We start from the raw sequence: 24,888 nt of genomic DNA, 5'->3' as shown, positions 1-24,888 counted from the left end.
AAATTTTTTGATGTACTATATGTTGGCTAATTGAACATAATAAGAAATTTTAAAAAGTTAAAAAAAAAAAACCCAAACACTGGTTTTTGGTTGTGGTTCTGTCCATGGGCTGAGAGGTGGGGTAGGTCTCCTTTCAAGAGAGCTATACTCTTGAGCACAGGTGGGATGGGAAGAAGCATTGAGCAAGTTCTATGGGATCTGAAGGGTACAGGTTCATGTGCCCAGGAGCCCCAGTGAGGGTCCTGGCTCTGTACCCAGAGAGGCTGAAGATCTCAGCCGTCCCTGTCACTGGGTTGCACAGGGAAGGATGTGGTGTTGGGCAAGACCAATGTAGTCCCAGTTCTCTCCCACCATGACAGCGTGGCCCCATTGGACTCCCTTTGGCAGCTGTGATTTACCATGAAGAGCCTCATCCTGGTTTTCAGGATTGTCTGGAAGTCCCACAACATTTGTTAAGGTTCAGGTTTAAATTTAAGTTAAGTTGGAGGGAAAAGTCACTCTCTGGCATTTGCTTATCAAGGAGACCCTTCTGAGAAGTGATGAGAGGGAAACGTGGTGCTGAAAGGGACTGGCTTGTGCTGGTAATGGAAGTGAAGGGAAGGTGAAAACAGTCTGGGAGGGGTTGGAAATGGGGGGTTTTGTTGAGAGGCTGGGGCAGTTGCACTGGAGGTGAACTTCCTGGCCCACCCTCCCTGGCCTCTCTTCTTTCCCTCCTCTTCAGATAGCATGGCTGCCCCATGGACTACTCAAGTGGCCTTGCCATTCAGTCTGGCAGCAAAGCTGGAGGGAGGACCTGCCCCAGGCATTTCCCTGCACTGAGGTGATCTGGTTCCTCCGAGGCCTTAGTTGAGGCTGGGGCACATTGTGTAGTGTCTCTGGGCTTCAGTGTCTCCCCTGGGAGGGTGCAGAGAGGACCAAGGGAGAGAACACAGGCAAAGGGGCTGTGAGAACCAGTGCTTGGCTCTTGGGGGGAAGGAGAGAAGCAGCCCTTCCTCTTCTTTCCTTCTTCCCCAGTCCAAATTCTGCCCGGTGACTTCATGCTTTCTGTTTTTTTTTTTTTTTTTTTTAAATCTCTTTTCTTTTTGACATATGTAGCCTGCTGAGGGGCAGGAGAGGACTAGAGTCGCTGAGTGGCTGGGAGGAGGTCTGGCATCCCTGGTGGGGTGTGAGCTCTCTGCCTCATCCTGAGCACATGGGCGGGGGCTGGATTTAGTTCCAGTGGTCCCTCAGCCAGATTCCTCATGACCACCTGCCATTGACACAAAGTCTAGGTGGATGGGTGGGTGGCGAAGATAACCCCTCCTGCCACTGGGGAAGAAAAAGAAACACATCAAGTTGAGGAGAAATGAGGAACACTAGAATCTTCCTCCCTGCAGAATGAGGCTCTGTGGCCTTCTGAGAACCTCAACTGATATGTTAGGCTGTCTCTTCCTTTGCTGGGTTGTTATGTTTTCTGGGTCATGCGTCATATATGGCTGTTTTATTAGTGTATTAACTTACCTTCTCCGCCTGAGTCCCTCAACATCGTATCTGCTACGACAACTATTGGTCTTCTTAATATATGGGCGAGGACAAACACATGGAACTCCTCTAGACTCTCGTACACGGGGTCCTCAGAGTTGTCCACACTAGAAGACAAAGCAAAGCAAGCCTGAGTTAGGGTGGGAGATGTTGAAGACAACACCCTCCATCCAGATTTGACCTCCATGGACCTTGCCTATTGAGGCCCTCGGAGGCCCCCCCACCCTGCCACACCACCCACTGACAGCAAAAACACAAGCCCCAGCTCCTCACCCCTACCTGCCATGGTCTCAGGGGACAATGGGAGAGAAGCTGCTGGTGACGGTTGCTGGCCACCTTTAAGACAAGGCCCCCTTGGTGACAGAGGCAGCCCACCCAGAGCACAAGGCAATATGGGGCTAGTTATCTGAAGGCACTTAACAAGGACGCAGTGGGGGCAGGAGGGTTGAGGCTTCCTTTTTTGGGTTATTCCTATATCCAGCGGCTTGAGCTGAAATCTTACCCATAGGGGCACAGGTGTTATCTGTGCAAGTCACGTGGGCTGGTGGGGTCCATCGTTACAAAGATCTGGAGCCTTTCTAGGAAACACTCCCCATGAACAGAAGAGGGCAGTGAGCAGGTTATCTGGATTTCAATCCTCAGAGCAGGAGGGGCGTGACTCTGACCCAGGCTACTTGGTCCCTCCACACCTCACACCCCTGACTCATGTTTGAGGCTCAGGGAAAGAACTGGCTCTAAGAAATGCATTCACTCAAAACTCAGATATTCGGACAGAAGACTGTAGGCTTGATGTCCTTCACAGCCCAGCCACCCTGAGGGAAGAGCCCATTGAGACAAGAGAGTCCGAGCTCACAGCTTGACGCGGTCTCCGGCAGGACACAAACAAGACCCTCAGGTGGCACCTGGACTTGTTCTTGAGCCCTTGGAGGATGCCCAGGATTAACTGAGGAAGGTCTGTCAGTGCTGGAGTGGGTGGGGCCAGAGCCAGCAAGTGGGGCTCCGCTGGACAACCCAGGGTGGGGCAGGCTGGGGAAACAGCTGTACATTCATAGCTTCAGTTACTTCTAGAGCAAAAACTGTGATTCTTAAGGAATGCATCAAGGACCTGGGAAGTTTTGTTGTTGTTATTGTACCTATTTTTTCTAAGGATTGATTGATTAATTCATGCTGACTCAGAATGCCTTACCTTTTTTTTGAAAGTTTTTTTTTTTTTAAGATTTTATTTATTTATTTGACACAGAAAGAGAGATCACAAGTAGGCAGAAAGGCAGGCAGAGAGAGAGAGAGGGGGAAGCAGGCTCCCTGCTGAGCAGAGAGCCTGATGCAGGGCTTGATCCCAGGACCCTGGGATCATGACCTGAGCCAAAAGCAAAGACTTAACCCACTGAGCCACCCAGGCGCCCCAGAATGCCTTATTTTTACACTTAAAAATACTTGACAGCGATGACAAAAAGTTGGTGCATATAGTATTAAATTACTTTTCTGTTTGTTTGGAATCATTTGAACGTAACTTGCCTATCTGAAATCCAGCACCTTGGAAAAATTTAGGTGCATATCTTATGAATAGAACATTCTACAGAACTACAACACAGTCATCAATATCAAGGGTACATCCAATCACTACTACACTGATTGATCTAATCACCATGACAGATGGGAAGTCACAGTCTGCCAAGTGCCCCATAAATGCCTTTTAAACCAAGACTCCAACAGGTTGCTTTTAGCTGTGGTGTCTCATTAGACTCCTTTGGTCTAGAACATTTTTCATAGGTTCCTTGACTTTTGTGACCTTGACACTTTTGAAGACTATGGGCCTGGTATTCTGTAGCATGTCCTTAGTTTGGGCTCCTCTATTTCCTATGATTAGATTGTATTGGATTATGCTGTGCCCTTCTCACAGCATCCTATCACGTGGCCTGGACCTTTGGACTGTCCCATTACTGGTGATGTTGACTTGGGCCGCTCTCCTCAGATCATCTGTTAGGCTTCCCCCTACAGAGCTACTCATTTCCCCTCTGTCATTAATAAGCATTTTGTAGAGAGGAATTTCAAATCTCTGCACATATACTACTTCTCACCAAATCTTTATACATTTATTGATTTCCCATTCCTGGCTTCTAGTTCATTTAATGAGTTATAATCTATTAGTGATGATTTTGATGCTCAAATATGCCCTAGTTGGGTCAGTGTGACTCATTCAAGCTGTGTCCTTGTAACATAGCCCCGCCATTTTTCAGAGGACTTCCTAGCCTTCTGACACAAGAATATGGCCCAGGTTCATCTTTTTAAATTTTTTTAAAATTTAAATTCAATTTAATTAACATATAGCATATTATCATTTTCAGAAGTAGAATTTATGCTCATTACCCCCTGCCCTCATTAATGCCCATCACCCAATTACCCCATCCCCCTACCCACCCCCCTCCAGCAATCCTTAGTTTGTTCCCTAGAGTTAAGAGTCTCTTATGGTTTGTCTTTTTTTTTTTTAATGATTTTATTTATTTATTTGACAGAGAGATCACAAGTAGGCAGAGAGGCAGGCAGAGAGATGGGGGGGAAGCAGGTTCCCTGCTAAGCTGAGAGCCAGATGTGGGGCTCGATCCCAGGACCCTAAAATCATGACCTGAGCTGAAGGCAGAGGCTTAACCCACTGAGCCACCCAGGCGCCCCTGGTTTGTCTTATTTTATTTTATATCTTATAATTTTTCCTTCCCTTCCCCTATGTTCATCTGTTTTGTTTCTTAAATTCCACATAGGAGTGAAATCATATGATAGTTGTCTTTCTCTGACTTTTTTAAAAAGATTTTTTATTTATTTGACAGAGATCACAAGTACACAGAGAAGCAGACAGTGGGAGTGGGAGCAGGCTCCCTGCTGAGCAGAGAGCCCAATGTGGGGCTCGATCCTAGGACCCTGAGATCATGACCTGAGTTGAAGGCAGAGGCTTAACCCACTGAGCCACTCAGGCGCCCCTCTCTGAATTACTTCTTTCACTCAGCATAATACCCTCTAATTTCTTCCATGTTATTGCCAATGGTAAGATTTCATTCTTTTTGATGGCTGAGTAATATTCCATTGTCTATAGGTACTACATTTTCTTTATCCAGGTTCATTTTGTACCTTCTCTGCCTCAGCCTTGGATTCAGCCATTTCTCAAAGGGTTTTGTTGTTGTTGTTGTTTGTTTGTTTGTTTGTTTTTAAATAGTGGATAATGGTGTTTAGAAGCCAAAATATAATCATCACTATTGGATTGTCATTCCTTCTAGATGCAGTGAATGGAGTGAAGGCACATGTGTTTTGTGTGTACACTCACACATGTGCACAGATACTTCCATCTGTCATCTTTCTATTAACTTAGAGTCCACTGATAACTCCCATTCCAATCTAATACCCCAATGTTAATCTACTCTAACTCCCATCTCCAACAGTAAGCAACTTGGTTTCTATTAGTCTTAAACTATTTCCTTACTTGATAAATTCCATCCCCCCACCAAATCCATGTAAGCAATTCTCCATTTCTGCTGTCACCCTGCCCCCAAGTTGTCTTCTTCATCCTACTGGCTCTGACACTCTGGCTTTGGTCTTCTGGGTCCTACCAATGTCCCCACCTGTCCATTGCAGATGCCCCCTTGTTTTGCCACACTATATGGCTTTAGGACTGAATTTTTCAGGAAGGGAAGAGAAGTGGAAGAGGAGTATTTTAAATACACATATACATGCCAAGTCTAAACACAATGCTTGTGGGTGTGCTTTTAAAATTATCCTAGATGATTATTCTCTTACACCATACACAAAGATAAACTCAAAATGGATCAAAGACCTCAACATGAGGTAGGAATCTATCAAAGTCCTAGAGGAGAACATAGGCAGTAACCTCTTTGATATTGGCCACAGCAACTTCTTTCAAGACATGTCTCCAAAGGCAAAGGAAACAAAAGTGAAAATGAACATTTGGGATGTCGTCAAGATCAAAAGCTTCTGCTCCGCAAAGGAAACAGTCAACAAAGCAAAGAGCAAACCCACGGAACAGGAGAAGATATTCACAAATGACACTATAGACAAAGGCCTGATATCCAAGATCTATAAAGAAGGCCTCAAACTCAACACACAAAACAGATAATCATGTCAAAAAATGGGCAGAAAATATGAACAGACACTTCTCCAAAGAAGACATACAAATGGCTAACAGACACATGAAAAAATGTTCATCATCATTAGCCATCAGGGAGATTCAAATCAAAACCACATTGAGATACACCTTACACCAATTAGAATGGCCAAAATTAATAAGACAGTAAACAACAACTGTTGGAGAGGATGTGAAGAAAGGGGAACCCTCTTACACTGTTGGTGGGAATGCAAGTTGGTGTAGTCACTTTGGGAAACAGTGTGGAGATTCCTTAAGAAATTAAAAATAGAGCTTCCCTATGACCCTGCAATTGCACTACTAGGTATTTACCAAGATACAGATGTAGTGAAAAGAAGGGTCATCTGTACCCCAGTGTTCATAGCAGCAATGGCCACAGTCACCAAACTGTGGAAAGAGTCAAGATGTCCTTCAACAGACGAATGGATAAAGAAGATATGGTCCGTATATACAATGGAGTATTATGTCTCCATCAGAAAGGATGAATACACAACTTTTGTATCAACATGGACAGGACAGGAGGAGAGTATGCTGAGTGAAATAAGTCAAGCAGAGAGAGTCAATTACCATATGGTTTCACTACTTGTGGAGCATAAGGAATAACATGGAGGACATGGGAGATGGAGAGAAGGGAGTTGGGGGAAATTGGAGGGGGAGACAAACCATGAGAGACTGTGGACTCTGAGAAACAAAGTGAGGGTTTTGGAGGGGAGAGGTGGGGGGTTGGGTAAGCCTGGTGGTGGGTATTGTAGAGGGCACAAATTTCATGGAGCACTGGGTGTAGTGCATAAACAATGAATCTTGGAACACTGAAAAAAAATTAAATTAAAAAAATATCCTTGGTGGTTAACTTGTCCAGTCACAGCTAAGAGGGAGGCAGCTGTGTATGTGAGGTTCAAGTGCTTCCAGAAGCCCCTTGATTGTCCCTGTCACCCAGTAAGTGCTCACAAGCAAGTGGACAGTTGAACAAGGTAATAAATAGCATGGGCAGGAGGGAACACAGAATTATAAACTGCATACTCAGAGAGAAAAATATCTCAGTTAGAAATCTGGAATGTTGGGCGCCTGGGTGGCTCAGTGGGTTAAGCCGCTGCCTTCGGCTCAGGTCATGATCCCAGGGTCCTGGGATCGAGCCCCACATCGGGCTCTCTGCTCAGCAAGGAGCCTGCTTCCCTCTCTCTCTCTGCCTGCCTCTCCATTTACTTGTGATTTCTCTCTGTCAAATAAATAAATAAAATCTTAAAAAAAAAAAAAAAGAAATCTGGAATGTTATTTCTTTCCTAATCCAGTGGATGGAAAGGTCAGCACTGGAAAGAGATGGGGCATCAGAGAGTCACATATGAATGCTGAGAAGAAGAAATAGCAAGGGGAAGGGGAGCTCTCTCAGCCCTGGGTTCTCAGTTGCACCTTCACTCCATGATGGAACACTTTGGTGTCTAAACAGCTACACAGAAGGGGCCTCACTGCAGCAACAGTGCAAGGGCTGACCAAGTATGAGGGACTACTGTACTGTCACAGCATTCTGCTCATGCAAAATTTGAAGCAGAGCCATTATATTTCAAACTGAAAAACCAGCCAATATTTACTGAGCACTTACTATATGCTGGAATGGTAAAAGGCACTGCAGAGGCCCTCAAGTAAGTTCTGTCCCTCCATCTGTTCATCCATCCATCCATCCATCCATCCATCCATCCATCCACAGACACATCCATCCATCTGTCCATCCACCTACTTATACAGACACTTACACATCCATCTATCTATCCATCATCCATTCTTCCATCCATCCACCCACCTACCCATCTGTCTATCCCTGGTTCCATGTCAGGGATAGAGCACAGAGTTGCCAGAGGGTGATGGAGGCCAGTCTGGAGCATAGTGACCTTTCTCCATACCAGTTGTGAGATTGAGCATGAGAGCCAAAGGTCAACTATGAAACGTCAGTGACCTTGAAGGTGGCAGAGAAGGTCCCAGCTGCACCCTAGGGGCAATCTGAGAATCATAATGCCCTTCCCTCCTTGCTTCTAGCTGCTTGCTTCATGTTTTAGGGAGTGTGTTTCAACTGGGGGTGGGGCTTGTTCTGCACTTATTCCTCAACATCACAGCCATGTTCCAGTGCTTGATCCTGCTCTGTTGAATTCGGGCTGAGAACATTGGCTCTGCATCTCCTCAGGCTGTTCTCATGGGCAAATGGGATCATTTCTGGGATGAGACTTTGAAACTGTGCCCTGCCCTTGTGAATTACTGTGATTGAGCCCACAGGCAGAAATCAACTCTAGTGAAACCAATCCTGAAAATTCTCTTCCACTTCTTACCCAGAGGCTTAACATCATCTTCCTGTGAGCTCACTGAGCAAATGTTAGACCTAGGATTGTAAATAGAATCTGGTCTTTTGGAAAAGACATGTAAAAATGTCTAAAATTGGTGTTTACTGCTAAGAAGACTAACATGCAAGTATAACTACTTCATCCTCAAAGACACTGTGCATACCCCCAACAAGTTCCTAATGTGTTCTGTGGCATAATGCACGTGCATCACCTCCTCTGCAACATTACTCAGGGAGAAAGGAGTCCTGAGAAAGGCCAGACCATCCACCTAGTGAATACCCCCTGGGGAGGATGGATGAAATGTGACCAGGGCAGAGGCCACGCTGGGAGCTTCCTCCAGGTAAGCATGAAGCCACGATGGTGGAGTGAGGTCCAAATGGTATCACAGGTCACAGAGAATGGTGGCAGGAGTCAAAAGTACAAGACAGATTTGGGAGTGCTCTGGCTTAAATGGCAGCCACAACCCTTGGAGACCATCCACCAAGAGCCCAGTTATGGACAAGGAAGCCAATCTGGATGGCTGGTGGGTTTTCACCTAAGGGCGGTCACCAGCCCACACAGAGGGGCAAGTCTCCTAGGATCTTCCCTGTGTCCCCCTCCCTCCAGGTGTGGTGACCACACCTCCCATTTTTCTCAGGAAAATCCTGATTTATACATCTGAAGTGGTTGGTATTCACTCCCCCGCCAACCCCCCAAACAGTGCACCTATTTGGATGTAAGTTGTATGATCACATCATCTATGGTGACAGAGTTATTGGTTTTTGGTGTACTCTTCCATGTAAAGATACAAGATCAAGATATTTAGATTCTAAACACAAACACATACCCGTGTCCACCTCTAGGTGTAAGGGCATGATGCTATTCTGACTCCTGCTTTTCCCTTTTAATGGTGCATCTCAGAGATGTTTCCAGCACAGTATGTGGGGTCCTTCCCCCTCTCACAGCGCCACAGCCCTCCTCATGATATATCACTAGCTGCATTTCTGAGTGGTGGGACTCAAGACCCTCCCCCAGGCAGGGCTCAGAGCCATGACAACACCTTTGATGAGTTGGCATGTAGACTTCGGGGGCCTGGTGATTAGAGGCCAGGGCCCTGAGCAAAGGGGAGGCTAGACTGTTCCTCTTGTGGGCCTTTGCACCTGGCCAGAGACTGTCTGGCTAGATGGCAGCCTTTAGACACAGGGTAAGCAGCAGGGACTCTGCTAAGAGCTATGGCTTGGGAAGCTAAGAATGAAGAATGGTGAGCACTCCTGGCACTCTGAAGGGGGCAAGTGGGTCTCAGGCTCTGACAGGAGCTTCAATATAGCAGCCAGGTGCCTTGGAGGCAAAGACGCATCCTATTGGCTGGAATCAATAAGCTGGGGTCAATTATTTGACAAATATTTACTGAGTTATCTGTGATAGGTGTAGCACTGTCCTCTGTGTGTGTGTGTGTGTGTGCACGCACATGTGTGGACACATATGCAGGTCTAGGGGTGGAAACACTCAGTTAACAGAAGGTCAAATAAGAAACTACCAGGTATTAATAAATTCAATGATAGAAAGGTGGTTTCTTCAGGCAGGAAGGTCAGGGAGGCCCCTGATAGATGAAGGGTGGACTTTGGTCTTATTTCTAGCTATGAAAGTCTTTAAAAGATTAGACCTGGATTCTACATCTTCAAACATGAGAACTCCGTAGCTGAACAAATGCTTTTCCTACTTGGTTTGCTGGTGGAGGTCAGAGAGCTCTAAGGAACACTCACAAGAAAGTTTCTTGTCTAAGGAGAAGCCATCCCCTGGCCTTGGAGTGCCAGACAGGGGTTTGGGCACCTTGCAGCAGAGAACACTGCTTAGTTTTCCTTAAAAGACTCAAGTTTCTATCTCTGAGACTGTGCCTCATGAAATCATTTAGAATTCTAGGCATTTCTGAAAAAGGTCAATAAAGAAGAAATGTGGGAAACACACTACAAAATTATGTAAACATAGCAATGAAATTGCAGAAACAACTTCAGAGGAAAAGCAGAATGAGAAACACACAAGAGAAGTGAGGAACCAGGACAAGAGATGCCCTGTGGGGGCTGCCTAGGGGTCCTCAAACTGACCCCTTTTCTGCGTCTCTTTTCTTTCCTGCTTTAAGAGCTTCTCAGCCTCCACTTACCCTATCTCACTGAATGGAAAACAAGTAAGCTCTTCTTTTATAAAAGGTTAAAGAGAAAAAGTTATTTTTATCACAAATCTCAAGATGAGTTGTTAATTTCTGCTCTCCATACCTGCTTTGCATTTGTTAAGAGCGTGGGTTTATGTTTTTGGTCAGTTCTAAGTTTGGATTCTGGCTCTCTTTTGTGGGTTGTGGGACTTTGGGAACTGACCTGATTTTCTGAATCTCAGTTTCTGGTTCTGTCATTGGCTATGTTAATGACAGTTTCACAGCTCTGCTTGACACATCACATAATGTAACACATAAGTGTGTTCAGTGGACGACACAGTTCTAATTCCTGCCTGACAGTGCTGTACTTCCTTGATTCCTAGGAAATCCAGATTCTTTGGGAAGGCCACAGCTACCTACTCTGGGTCCCGGGCTGCCAGTCAAAGGGGTGAGCACTGGGCCCATGAGGGGAGTAGCCTTTGAGCCCTGCCTTCCAATGGGTCAGGTCTGGTTGCTGGTGTCATAGGACCTGAGCAAGAACATCTGCCCTGGGTGTGTGTGGCAGCACAAATGGTCAGCTCTAGGTCTGCTGGTCCTGGGTCCAGTTCTGTATGTACATATAGCATAGCAACTGGTACCTAGCCTTGAGCTGGGTTGGAAGAGAACCAAAAAGAGCTATTGGGTTTGGCTGGCCATCAGAAAATTACAGTCTGAAGGAGGAGACAATATAAAACATACAAGAGCCCCGGATGAGACAGGGGCCCAGGACAGGGCGATGTGCACAGCAGTGCAACATTTCTCTGGGCAGAGTACAAACAAATGGTACTTTAAAGAGATAATGCAGAAGTGACCTTTCCCCCAATCCTCTGAGATGTGGGGTCACAGACACAATTCATGTTACCAAAGAGTTTAAAATACAATAAAATAGACATATCTTTTGAAAAAATAAACTTCGAGAGGGTTCTAAATACACTCCTCCTTTTCCTGTCCCACAAAAATACTTCCCACTTCCCACACAAAAATAGCTGAATCCCTTTCAAGACCTTTCCATTATTGACATGCAAGTAGAATGAAAATAGCAGCACCTAGAAATCTATGTCTTCAGGGTTATGAATTACCAAATTTTGAATCAGAAAGGCATTCTGGAGTGGTGCCTGGGTGGTTCAGTGGGTAAAGCCTCTGCCTTTGGCTCAGGTCATGATCTCAGGGTCCTGGGATCGAGTCCCACATTGGGCTCCCTGCTCAGCGGGGAGCCTTCTTCCCCACCCCTCTGCCTGCCGCTCTGTCTACTTGTGATCTCTCTGTCAAATAAATAAATAAAATCTTAAAAAAAAAAGAAATGACCAAAAATTAAAACAAAACAAAACAAACAAAACAGACATTCTGGAGCCTCTGAGTTGGAGAGATTCCAACAAAACACATCAAACTTAAGGGGAGAAGTTGTTGCATAAGTCACCTTGGGAAGTCAAAGGTGTTCCAGAACAAGAACATTGCCTTCTGGATAGAAATATCAGTTCAAGGGAGCAGCTCTTCCTAATGGGTCTCCAAGTGAGGAAGACCAAGCACATCAAAGGGAATTCCTGCACGAACAGCCCCATCATTCATTCAGATTAGTTCTGATACAATAACAACATGTAAAACTCTTGGCACAGGCTACATACCCCCCGAAATAAATGCTGGAGCACACCTGAATTTTTGCCACATCATATAATTTATCAAAAATGGATCTGGCAGGATTAGGATTAAGAAAATGTTCAGGGGCGTCTGGGTGGCTCAGTGGGTTAAGCCTCTGCCTTGGGCTCAGGTTGTGATCTCAGGGTGCTGGAATCGAGCCCCACATCAGGCTTTCTGCTCAGCTCCCCGCCTTATTGCTCCCTCACCATTTGCTGCTCTGCCTACTTGTGATCTCTCTCAGTGTGTCAAATAAATAAATAAATTCTTTAAAAAAAAGAGAAAATGTTCAACTGCTAACCTAGGTAGGAATGTCTTCTGATGTGTGTGTGTACAGAGAGGGAAGCAGGTGAGAAGCAGTGAGGGCACAGGTTTCCAAGGCCCCTTTCAGTCTACCTTGTCTACCCCATCTGCTCTCTTGATTGAGAACTCCTGTTTCATCTACCACCTCCAAACCTCTAGTCTACCACCTTGTGTCTGATTTTTGATGCTGTGCAGATCAAGAAAGAACACTCCATATCTTCTCTCCTCCTGAATACAACCCACCCACCTGGATAGAATGCATGGAGGAGTTACTGGAAGGTTCTAGAAAGTAAATAGTAGCAGGTGGATTGAGGAGGAAAATGTAATTTCCATTTTTTTTTTTTAAGCCTCTGCTGTTCCCAGATGTGAATGCAACATATTCTGAAACCCACAAGTGGGCACTGGTGAAGGGACAGAAGGTGGCCTCTAGTTTGGGATTGAGGAGGGGGAATTCCTCAAGTTCAAGTAAAGCATAGAAATCCCCATTTTTTCTTCTCCTCTCTCTTATGTTCTCTCAAAACTCTTCCACAGGCCGTGGCAGAGGCCGCAACAGAAGCCACTGGGAGCCACAAATCTAAAAGAGAGGAATCTTCCTCACTGATCAGTGGAGCTGTGATGCCAAGAGGGTGGGCAGGGGTGAAATGTTTAGTATTTCCCCCTCTGTGTCATCCTGGCTATCTGGGCCCAGGATACAGGTGCAGTCATGGAATCATATGGCACAGTGCTGTAGCTAAGTTTTTAGAATTCTGGCTGGTGGATAAAAAATGGGGTTGTAGGGAACTGAAAAAGTACCTGGGAGATCATGGAAAGGGAGAACTTGAGAAAACAAACCCATGAGGTTGTTTATGAATTCCCGGACTCCTGTTCCCCCAAATCTGAATGGTACATGTATAGGTTTGGTCCTAATTGGTGTGTCAAAGTCTCTGGGGACAGACTGAATAGATTGTACCCAGGTCACAGACTGAGTAATGTATGGAATAGGACAGCAAAGGCTTTTGAAAACTGAACTGACATTTGAACCACAGCACATCCTTGTAGAAAGCACATGGAATATTCACAAAGTTAGACTATAAGCTCACCTCTTAACAAGCTTTGACAAATTTAAAATAACTTAAATCATACCAATTACGTTAATAGGTCACAATCCAATTAAACTAGAATAAGTAAAGAAAAACAATAAAAATCTGTTACACAGCTACTTTTAAAGAATTCAGTGGTCAAAGAGAAGTTCTTAAGGGAAATTAGAAAATATTTTAAACAGAATAAAAACATAAATCCAACATACCGAAATTTTTTGTATGTACCTAATCAGAGCTAAGAGGGAAATACATAGCCTTTAAATGCATATATTACAAAAAGAAAGTTCTCAAATCAATAATATAAGTGCCCACCTGAACAAAGTAGAGAAATTAGAGCAAAATAAACCTAAAGCAAGCAGAAGGAAGAAAACATAAAAGATAAGACCAGAAATCAATGAAACTGAGAACTAGAAAACAATAACCAATTAAACCAAAATTGGTTCTTTTAAAAGATCAACAAAATGGATAAAATTTTAGAAAGGATGACAAAGTAAAAACAGAAAGACAGAAACTGCTGAGTTTGGAAAGAATGAGGGACTATCAGTAATGACCCCCATAGACATTAATAAGTTATAAAAGGAATATTATTAACAATGCTATACACATAAATTCAACAATTTAGATGAAATGAACAATTTCCCAAAAAGAAGCTACCCAAATTCACTTATTTCTACTTTCTGGAGCTATTAAATAAATTGAATTGATCATTAATAGCCTTCTGAAAAGGAAATTTTGGGTTGCAGATTGATTCACTGGTGAATTCTACAAACATTTAAAGAAGAAATATCTCTAGTTCTGCAAAATCTCTTTTAGAAAATATAAGAGGTTAATGCTTCCCAGTGTGTTTTATAAGACTAGCATTCCTCCAAAGCTAGACAAAGACAGTAGTATAAAAAGAAAACTATATTCTAATAATCTCTATGGTCACAGATGCAAAAATCCTCAATATAATATTGCCAAATTGAATGAGCAAAATAAAAAGTTCAATACACTAAGAGTTCATCTCTGGAATGCAAGGCTGGCTCAATACTCATATATCATTCAAGGTAACCCACAATATTAATTAATTAACATTAAAGAAGAAAAACCCTACATGATCATATTAAAATAATACATGTAGAATGTAGAACATTTATTTGATAAAATACAACATTAATTAATGATAGAAACTCTTAACAAAAGGAATAGAAGAACACTTCCTTAAAAGATATCTACTAAAAACCTTCATTGACATCATATTAATGAAAGATTTCTGACTAATACTGGTAACCAGGAGAGGATGTCCTCTCTTATCATGCCAACTCAATATTGTACTGGAAGTCCTAACTAGTGCAGTGAGTCAAGAAAAACAAAGGCATACAGGTTGGTAAGGAAGAAAGAAAACTATCCCTATTCATAGATGATACGAATGTCTATGTAGAAAATCTGAAGGAATCTACCCCAAAGCTCTCATAGATGTAATAAATGAGTGTAGTAATATCACAGGATACCAAGCCAACACAAAAATCAATCACATTTCTATAAGTAGCAATGTACAATTGCAAACCCAAATTAAAACACACACACACACACACACACACACACACACAATCATTTACAGTAGCTACAAATGGATTACTCAGGTATAATTTTTAAAAAATATTTTATAAAATAAATATAAAATAAAGGTTTTATAAAATAAAGAATTTATTTTAGAGAAAGAAAGTGAGAGAGAGAGTGAGCGCACAGATGAGCAGGGTGAATGGTAGAGAGAGAAGCAGGGGAGAAAGAGAATCTCAATGAAATCAAGATTTGGATGTTTAATTGACTGAGCCACCCATGTGACCTTCAGGTACAAATTTAATAAAATACATATAGGACCTGTATGCTGAAAACTGTAAAATGCTGATGAAACAAATAAAAAAAAAAAAGATCTAAATAAGTGGAGAGACATACTGCATCACTCCAACACATGGAAAAAGATGTGTTAGAAGACTCAATATTGTAAAGATTTTAATCTTCCCCAAATTCATATACAGATTTAATCTAACAGTAGTCACAATCCCAGCAGATTATTTTTCAGATACAGATAAGCTTATTATACAAATTTATATGAGAAAGTGAAAACAAACAAACAAAAACAAACCCAAACTAGAAATACTAAAAAAGAAGAAAGTTGGAGGAATGACCAATTTTAAGACTTATTATAAAGTGACACTGAGGGGCGCCTGGGTGGCTCAGTGGGTTAAGCCGCTGCCTTCGGCTCAGGTCATGATCTCAGAGTCCTGGGATCGAGTCCCGCATCGGGCTCTCTGCTCAGCAGAGAGCCTGCTTCCCTCTCTCTCTCTGCCTGCCTCTCCATCTACTTGTGATTTCTCTCTGTCAAATAAATAATAATAAAATAAAATCTTTAAAGTGACACTGATCAAGAGGGTGATATTGTCAAAAGATGGACACATATTTCAATGGAAAATAATAGAGGATAAGAAAAAAATACCTACAAAAATAATACTGATTAATTTTTGATAAAGGTTAAAGGATTTCAATGTTGAAAGAATAGTTTTTTCAAGAAATTATAACAGAAAATTGGACATCTATTCACAAGTAAATGAACCACTCATCTGTTCACCATCATGACAATTTTGCTTTTTGGATAATGTCATATAAATGGAATCATACAGGGTTCCTGGGTGGCTCAGTCAGTTAAGCATCTGCTTTCAGCTCATATCCTGATCCCAGGGTCTTGGGATCAAGTGCTGGAGCAGGCTCCTGAGTAGGGAGCCTGCTTCTTCCTCTCCCTCTGCTCCCTCCCTGACTTGTGCTCTCTCTAGCTATCTCTCTCTCAAATAAATAAAATCTTTAAAAGATAAATGGAATCATACATACAGTATATAACTTTTGGAGATTTGATTTTTTTCATCCAACAGAATTCCTGTGAATTTCATAGAAGTTGTTGCATGTATTAGTAGTTTTATTGGTGAGTAGTATCCCATAATATAAATGTACCTCAATTTGTTTATTTTATTTATTTATTTTTTAAGATTTTATTTATTTATCAGAGAGAGAGAGGGGGAGAGAACAAGCACAGGCAGACAGAATGGCAGGCAGAGGCAGAGGGAGAAGCAGGCTCCCTGCTGAGCAAGGAGCCTGATGTGGGACTCGATCCCAGGACGCTGGGATCATGACCTGAGCCGAAGGCAACTGCTTAACCAACTGAGCCACCCAGGCGTCCCCCTCAATTTGTTTATTAAAGGACATTTGAGTTGTTTCCAGTTTTGACAAGTATGGATACAACTGCTATAGACTATGTTTTACAGATCTTTGTGTGAATATGTTTTTATTTTCCTGGGGCAGATTTTCTCAACCTTGGCAATACTGAAAGTCGGACCAGATAAGTATTTCTTTTGAGTGGCTGTCCTGTGCATTTTGGAACCCTTAGCAGTATTCTTGGCGTCTACCCATTAGAGTCTACTAGTACCTAGCCTACCCTACAGTTATGACAACCAAAATTATCTCTAGACCTTGCCAAATGTCCCGGGGTGGGGATTACTCCTGGCTGAGAACAACTGCTCTAGGGTAAATACTCAGGAGTGGAATGGCTGGACCACACAGCAAGTGTATGTTTAAATTTATAGGAATCTGTCAGGGGCACCTGGGTGGCTCAGCTGGTTAAGTGTCTGCCTTAGGCTCAGGTCACGATTCCAGGGTTCTGGGCTCAAGCTCCACCTTGGGCTCCCTGCTCAGTGGGGAACCTCCTTTCCCCCCCTTTCCCCTCCCTTCCTCCCTCTTCCACTCTTGCTCCCTTTCTCTCAAATAAATAGAAATTTAAAAAGTTTGTAAGAATCTGTAAAATTGTATTTGAAAGTGGTTGTACCATTTTCTATTGCCACCAACAGTGTATGAGAGTTCCATTTGCTCTGCATTTTCACCAGTACTTGGTATTGTTAATACATTTTCTTTTCAATTTTCAAATACATGTGAAGTGGATTTTTCATTTGCATTATATTCTTTTTTAAAGGAAGGCTTTGCCTTTTTTTTTTTAAGATTTTATTTATTTATTTGACAGACAGAGATTACAAGTAGAGAGAGAGAGAGAGAGAGAGAGAGGGAGGGGGAAGCAGGGTCACTGCTGAGCAGAGAACCCAATGCGGGACTCGATCCCAGGACCCTGAGATCATGACCTGAGCCGTAGGCAGAGGCTTTAACCCACTGAGCCACCCAGGCACCCCTGCATTATATTCTTAAAACTCAAAGAATCCTGGTTTACTCTTTTCCTTTCAAAAGTGTAGTGGTCATGTTGAAAATTGCTTGGTAATAATTCATTGTAAATGCATTTAAGAGAATTCCTCTCAATAATTCATTATTGACCTAACGTTTACAAAGATTTTCAAAATTTGAGAGGTGAGCAAAGGGAGATTCAGAGAGGCTGAATTGGAAAATGCCTTTCTGTACATTTACAGAGCAAGACAACTGATGTGGAGGTTTAGTCTATTGTTAGTAAGGACTGGGATTCAAATGGTATTCCCTTGAAACACAACTGGGATTGGACTAGAAAACAGAGTCATTATTCTATTACCCACAGAACTAAAGGTGAGAGGGCAGCAAAAATCCACTTCTCTGTAACAATGGAGATAGACTCCTGAGCTAAGGGACAAAGGAAAAAAAAGCAAGGGACCTGAGAGACAGAAGATCTGAGTTTGAAAACTGAGGGTTGCTGGGGGGAGGGGGGTCGAGAGAGGGGGGTGGGGTTATGGACATTGGGGAGGGTATGTGCTATGGTGAGTGCTATGAAGTGTGTAAACCTGGGGATTCACAGACCTGTACCCCGGGGATAAAAATACATTATATATTTATAAAAAATAAAAAAGGAAGAAGAAGATCTGAGTTTGAATTATGGCTCTGTCATTCAGTACCCTGGACAAGTCCTTTTCCATCCAGAATCCGAGTTTCTCATATGTTAGATGAAGATTATAATCTTAATCTCACAGGTTATTGTGATGGAAAAATGAAATTGTGTATGTAAATATGCACAGCACATGGAAGGCAATTAATAGATGTTAAGCTAATGAGTAAATATTTTTCAGAGCTTGTAAAGATGAAGTTGGATATGCTCTGTCTTTGGGTTTCATATAATTGTTTCTCATTTCAAATTAGCTAACCTGAACTGAATGCCGGGAAGCAGATGTTTTTCTGTCTGACTTTTTCTCTGATGACATCATTCAACTCATTAATTTAGAGTTTTATACCAAACTAAACTACCGACCAAGGATGAGGTAAAAAATAAAGACAGATTCAGATAAGCCAGGACTCAAAAGTTCTAACTGCAGTGCATTCTTTCTTAAGAAGATACTGAGACTTGTCATAATATCTCTGGGAAACCTCAGGGCTGTGATTCTGACATGTCTGGGACTGTATTCTAGCCCTACCCATTACAAACTGGAGGCAAGTCAAATAATCTCTCTGAGGGCACCTGGGTGGCTCAGTGGGTTAAGCCTCTGCTTTCAGCTCAGGTCATGATCCCAGGTTCCTGGGATCGAGCCCTGCATCAGGCTCTCTGCTCAGCAGGGAGCCTGCTTCCTCCTCTCTCTCTCTGCCTGCCTCTCTGCCTACTTGTGATCTCTGTCTGTCAAATAAATAACTAAAATCTTTAAAAAAAAAATCTCTCTGAGCATTCGCTTCCTAATCTATAAAGGGGCATAAGGCCTAATTTATAAAGTGAAAACAATTTGTGTAAGGCAGGTAGGTGCTCAGCAGACATCCCTTCTTTTCTCTCCTGAGTGCCCAGCACAAACCAAGAAGCCATTTTTGTATACCCTTCCCACTGGAGTAGGCTCTGGGGTCAGGCCACAGAGTATAAAATGTAATATCCTTGGTGTATAAACTGACAGAAGGGATTTGCTCCACAATCAGAAAGACTCCTAAAAGCCCCAAAGCCCTCAGACTAAAAGAAATAAATTGCTAAGAATAGACTATCAGACACTAGATGAGCCAGTGGAAAGTCAGGAAGAAGGAACACATTTTAGATATCTGGGGTGGGCCTTTACAATACCATAGAGGCAGCAGGCATGACAACTTACAGCATAAGTGTGACAATGTCTTAATAAATGTTATTTTTACTGTTGTAAAACTACCTTTTTCCAAACACCTTCAAACCTGTGATTTTATCACTCCATACCAATAATATCTGAGTATGTAGCAGACTCTTTGGTGGCTATAGATCCTTCACTCCTGTGTACTTGTCCCTTTGCAATGTGACTTTGCCCCTCCGTCCATCAGGGGTGGAATCTACCTCTGTGCCCTGAGGTCAGCTTGACTGTGTGACTTGCTTTGGTCAATGGGACATTAGTAAAGTGATGCAATCAGAGGCTTGAGAAGGCCCAGCAAATCAGGGGCTGCCATCTCTTCCTGCCCTGAGACTGTATTGTAAGGAGTCTGGACCTCTTCAAAGATAAAAATCCATGTGGACAGAGGCCCAAGGAGTGCTAGTTCTCAGCCTCAGAGCTATGATATGAGACTATCTTGGACTATCTAGCCCCACTGAGACCAACTTCCAGATGACTGCAGCTCCACAAGTGGCAGCAGGCAATTCCAGGGACCTCCAGAATATGAGCAAATCTGGTGGATGCTGCTCTAAGCCACTCAGTTTTGGGGTGGTCTGCTATACAACCATCAAAAACTGATAGTGTCTGGTAGGGAGGTTGTTACCAAGTGCATTTTACAGATGAGCAAAACTGAGGTTCAGAGAGCTTGTGGGATATGCCAAACATCACATGACCAGCTTGGGACTACAATGCAGTGCATTTAAGTCCGGGTCTCTGGTCAGGGTCCACCAGGCAAGGCCCTTTTACTTTGCTCCCCTTTCGCTGTTGCCATGAAACCAGAAGTATCCAGAGACCCTCGCTAACTACTTGCTGTCAGAGATTTTTATCACTTTTGGAACAAGGAATTAGGTTCTTCTGATTGCATACCCTCTTTTGCCAGAGTGGGCATAGCATGGGGCTGCAGGGCAAGAAGATGATGAACAACCAGACTTAGGGTAGAGTTATTTCCTTGTTTCCTCCTTGTCTTCCTGCTGGGGAGCATTCTGCTCTCCATGTGGGACCAAGCACCCACAGGATGCACAATGGTGATGGTTAGAGTGGGCTATAAAAACTCCAGCAGCAGCCCTCTTGGAGGGATACGTTTCATATGTGGTAACTCTGTAGGTCTCTGAAGCAGTAGCAGTAGCAGCAGCAGCAGTGGCACAGAATATCTGATTTCCTTTATTTTGGCCATGGAGACACGGCTACATTTCGATTTGCAAGCATCAGAGGGAAATTGTCCTGCAGCTGTGCCCTGCTCAGAAGCACCTGCCCCTGCCTGGGTCTTGGCTCTTCACTGTGCTTGCCAAGTCCATGTCTGTGGTGCCATCCTCGGCCTTCCTCGTGCATCTGAGGTTCAACATGAAGCTCATACCCGCCTCACCTCCCTGGGCTCTTCCAGGGTGGCCGACTCTGTGATCATGTACTCTGGGGCATTAGCCATAAGCAGCCTGTCCATGGAGGCTATCCAGCTCGTAGCCTGCCCTGCCTGGATGCCAACCTCGTCTACAACCTTCTCTTTAGGTGAGCAGAGGACATGCATCTCTGCCTCCAGTGTTTCTTGCCGCTGTTCTGAAAGAGAGCCTGGGGACCAGCCACTGTGAGTTGTGCAGGAAGAAGAAAGAAAGAGGGCCAAGCCCATCCTTGAATCTGCCCTTCCGTCCCTTCCAGCCTCTTCAGATACTTAAACTTGTAGTGTTCTGGGAAAGGAATGGGTTTAAAAAAATGACCCCAGGCCAGTGTCCATGAAAAGAGGTAGTCAAGAGATAATGAGTTTGCAGGTAGTCTTTCCTATCCCCAGGATACAATCTGGAAAACGTGTGTCACTTCTCTTCTGTTCCATGGGCTCCCGGGCCCCAGCCACTTCTCTGTTTCTCATGTCACTGCCTTGTCACTGTCTGGCTGCCATCTGTGGCTCCCTGCAGGGTTGGTTGGCACAAGCCAGAGAGGAGAGGCTGGAGGATGGCAAAGTCCTTCTTGACTTCTCTTTTTGGTGCCCACTGGGCTTGATAGACATCCAAATGCTGAGCCCCATTTCTATGGAAGTGTTTTTTTGGGTCTTCAGGTCTCCCCACAGGTGACCGTCTCTGCCCTCAGTTCCCTGGACAGAGGTGGTAACAATCCAAGCTGGTGGGTTGTGACAACCCTTCTGGCCTGGCTTCTGGGGTTTACCCTTTTTGTTGGAAGAGTCCTCCTGAAGACAGCCCATCTCAGGCCTCATCCCAGGGTTCACTGCTGGTGGTTGGGAAGCATGCATAGCCCGTAGGTCCCCACAACGCCCCATGGCTCTGAGGACCTTGAAGCTGGCCAACCTCAGCCAGGCAGGCATCAAGTACCAGTCTCTAAGGCCCTCAAGTCCTAGGGATGCCTCACATCTCTCAGCAAAATGTGAGTAGGAAAACCTCTTCCCTTTGCCTAGGGAAGACAGAGGCAAAATGCAGAGGCACAAATGACTCATTGGAAAAATGTCTCTCCTTTGGACTTCTGAACCCCAAAGAAAGGTGGGGCCCCAATGGCAGGGGAGCTTGTCCTGGAGGGAGGAAACATACTGGAACTCTCTGCTAGCCTGACTGTATGAGAGCAATTCAGAATGAAAGGAAAGGTAAAAACACCTGGTGAGAGAGACCCAGTGTCTCATGCATAGCACACACATATTTATAAAAGTAACATGTCAGAACCAACATAGCCTTGTTTCTAGCAGCTCCTTGCCTCCTTGTGGGATTTACCAGCTGCTGTGGGATCCAGGTGACCAACAAGAGCCCAAACATGGCCCTGTGGGCTACAGACATGCAGACAGAAAACTCTGAGCTCTGTCATGGGAGGGGACACAGGGGCAGGATTTGAGCTCTTGGAACCGTTAAAAATCCAGGAAAAAGTAGCCATCAGGGCTTGGACACCATCCTGAAGAGTATTTCCTTGCTGTGGTCTGTACCAATGGATAATAAAGGGGGGTGACCCCAAGGTCCTGCCAGTGTCAGAGTCCCCACCCACACTGAATGGTGTCCACCCCTTCCCAACACCATCCCCAATAGAGGAGGATGCTAGTAGCTCACGTGAAGCTTTTATGCTCCTCAAACCTTCTGGCCCAACCTGTAGTGGAGGGGACTAAAACCCAAAAAACAAACAAAACAAAACAAAACAAAACAAGAAACCAAAAAACCCAAGGAATCTCTTGGTGGGAAAAATAACATCTTTTGTATATCACTCATTGCTTCTGACTAGACACATTTTTTGTCTTTACAACTGAGACCAGATTGAAGGTTGAAAGCTTCCTGAGAGGAGGCAGGAACTTTGGGGGCGTGCGATCGCTACAGCTGGGTTGGGAGGTCTCAGCAACTGAGAGCACTCTTCTTGTGAGCTGAGGAGAGGGAGTAGCTGGTCCAGTGCCTTCTGTCTCTCCCCCACTTTCCCAAAGTTGAGGGGAACAACAGAGAACGGCAGAGCTGCTGCCCATCACCAAGGAGACCTCTCTGCAGTACTCCTGCCCCAACTGAGTGGGCAAGCCTGAGTCCCCTGGGAAGGAGACGGGAATGAACACCAGACGCCCCACTCCTCCTGCCCTCACTCAGCTCTGGGCCCTCTTGGGTTCCAGGGAGTAAGAGCAGAAGCTGAGGCCTGATCAACTGTGCGACCAAGTTGGGCCAAGTGCTTCCTGGATGGGGGAACTCAGGGGACATAGTATGTGGTGATGGCCACTTATTATTGACTCTAGCCCTGAAGACACACTGGGCTAGAGTCAATCCACCTGCAATTACGGGGTGTCTGCCCTCTGGCAGGCGCCAGCGAGGCAACGATGAAAGGGATGCTAGAGAAATCTTCAGACCCAGCTCAGGCATGACTCAGCATATGAGAGAGGAGTTTTCAGGAATGGACTGAGCCTTTAGACTACGTGTCCCCAAAAGTCCTAAATAAGACAGACTTTAGCACGGACACATGACCTTATGGAAACAAAGTGACAAAATTACCCTGTGGGAATTGTGTGGATGGGTTTCCAGACAAGAGAGCTCATCTTTGAGGGTCCTCGGTATAGTGCCAGGCCTGGGAAGCCCCACACCCTGCTGCTGGCGGCTGAGGGCCTGGGTGTGGAGATGTGGGGCCAGGACACACTGCTAGCCTGGGCTGTCTACTGGAGTCTGATCCTTTCTTGAATCTTCTTACTGTCAATGCCCAGGCTTTCTTGTGTCTGCCTGAGACTTTTTCTAGGTGTTAAACAACTTGATTCTCAGCTTCCGTAAGTATGAACCAAAGCACACATGTGCCTTTGAAACGCTGGGGCTGCATGTTTGGTGGCTGATTTGCTTGGTCACACTCTATTCTCAGGCTGGGACATTTCAGTTGTGTCTGCAGGAACAAGCTACTCCCTGAATGTGTACAAAGGCAAAGCCTTTTTTGCCAGGAATGTGGATGGCATCCGTCCGCTCACCTGGGAGATGCCGGACTCACTTAATTACCTTCTGCTCTGAGCGTGACTTCTTGAAGCCAGAAATTAAATAAATACTTAGTTGGAAAGAGTCCAAACCCGGTAGCTTGAGGTTTCTGAGCCTCGTGAGTTCAACAGCAGTGTGTGGGAAGCACCAGGCTGCATTCCCCCTGCAGAGGCTGGCTCTCCAGTGAGTCCCCTTCCCACTGCTGCCTGCAATGGGGAAGGGACACCATGTGTGACCTCTGCACCTCTACCTGCAAAATGTATGTGAACGTTATGTATACTTCCCCCAATTATCTGCCGGGGTCCGTACATGCCCCACAACTCTGCCCTGTGTCCTTGAGGAGAACCTAAGGTCCAAAGGCAGAAATCGCTGTATCTCCTCCAGCTTGGGGTGGCCACGTTCCCTCGAACCGTTTCCCACACTGGCCGGCCAGAAGCTTAAGGTGACCACCGGGGAGAGTGAGGGGCCGCACTTACCCCCCGCCTGTGCCACCGTTCTTGCTGAAGTGCGTGCGTGGCTCGCTGGACGCCAATTTCAGCAGCTCCGTCCACTCCCGCTCCCATTCCTCCTCGGTGTACACCAGCCCTGACTGGCACAATGGAAGCCGGCTCAGGAGGTGGTGGGCGGGCAGGAGGTGAGCCTGGCCGCCCTGCCGGACCCCCGACCCACTGGCTCAGTCCAAGTCCCACCAGCACCCAGGCCGGGGACATCTGCTAGTGGCTGCTGAGTGTCCCCGTTTGATATTTCTTCAGAACCCCCAATCTCTAATTTCAATGCTGGGGTGGGGGGGATGTCCACCCAGCAAGGGTGGACCAGCCCAAGGGGTAAATGACCAAACATTAATGTGCACACACCAAATTTGGGGCTGAGCACTGAAAAGTTTAAAGGGATGACAGGCCAACTTCACTCAGAATGCAGGCAGATCCTTCTAGGACAGCAAAGTGCTAATGTCCCCCATTGTCAGGACGGTTGGGATTCTCTTTGGATTGGGAGCATGTACAGGAGCGGAGGCTGTAGGCTGTGGGGAACCACCACCTTGTGGCTACCCCGGCCTTCAAGCTGCCAGGACTGATCAGACTTAAGTGATTTGTAATTTATCATCAAGTCAGGACACCTTCTGACAGTGAGGGTGGTTGGTTTTCATGTTTATGCAGGGACAGTTTCTGTAATGGGTGCCTCCTCAGTTGTTTTAAACAAGGGAAGCTTTCCTAGTCCCAGGAAGCCATTGC

General features: G+C 44.8%; 1 protein-coding gene across 1 annotated transcript in view; it reads right to left on the bottom strand.

Moving 5' to 3' along the window:
* Positions 1–24,888, bottom strand: part of OTUD7A (OTU deubiquitinase 7A) — a 363,957-nt gene that overhangs the window by 26,093 nt on the left and 312,976 nt on the right. The window contains exons 9-10 of the mRNA XM_082736328.1: positions 24,136–24,248; positions 1,501–1,628 (exon numbers count right to left, since the gene is read on the bottom strand). Coding sequence (XP_082592454.1) covers positions 1,501–1,628; positions 24,136–24,248 — 241 coding nt within the window. The remainder of the gene's footprint in view (positions 1–1,500; positions 1,629–24,135; positions 24,249–24,888) is intronic.

Source organism: Mustela nivalis (assembly GCF_964662115.1).
Source record: "Mustela nivalis genome assembly, chromosome: 6".
NCBI classification, from domain to species: domain Eukaryota; kingdom Metazoa; phylum Chordata; class Mammalia; order Carnivora; family Mustelidae; genus Mustela; species Mustela nivalis.
The sequence above is the reverse complement of the archived record's forward strand: the minus strand, read 5'-3'. Positions and strand labels throughout refer to the sequence as shown.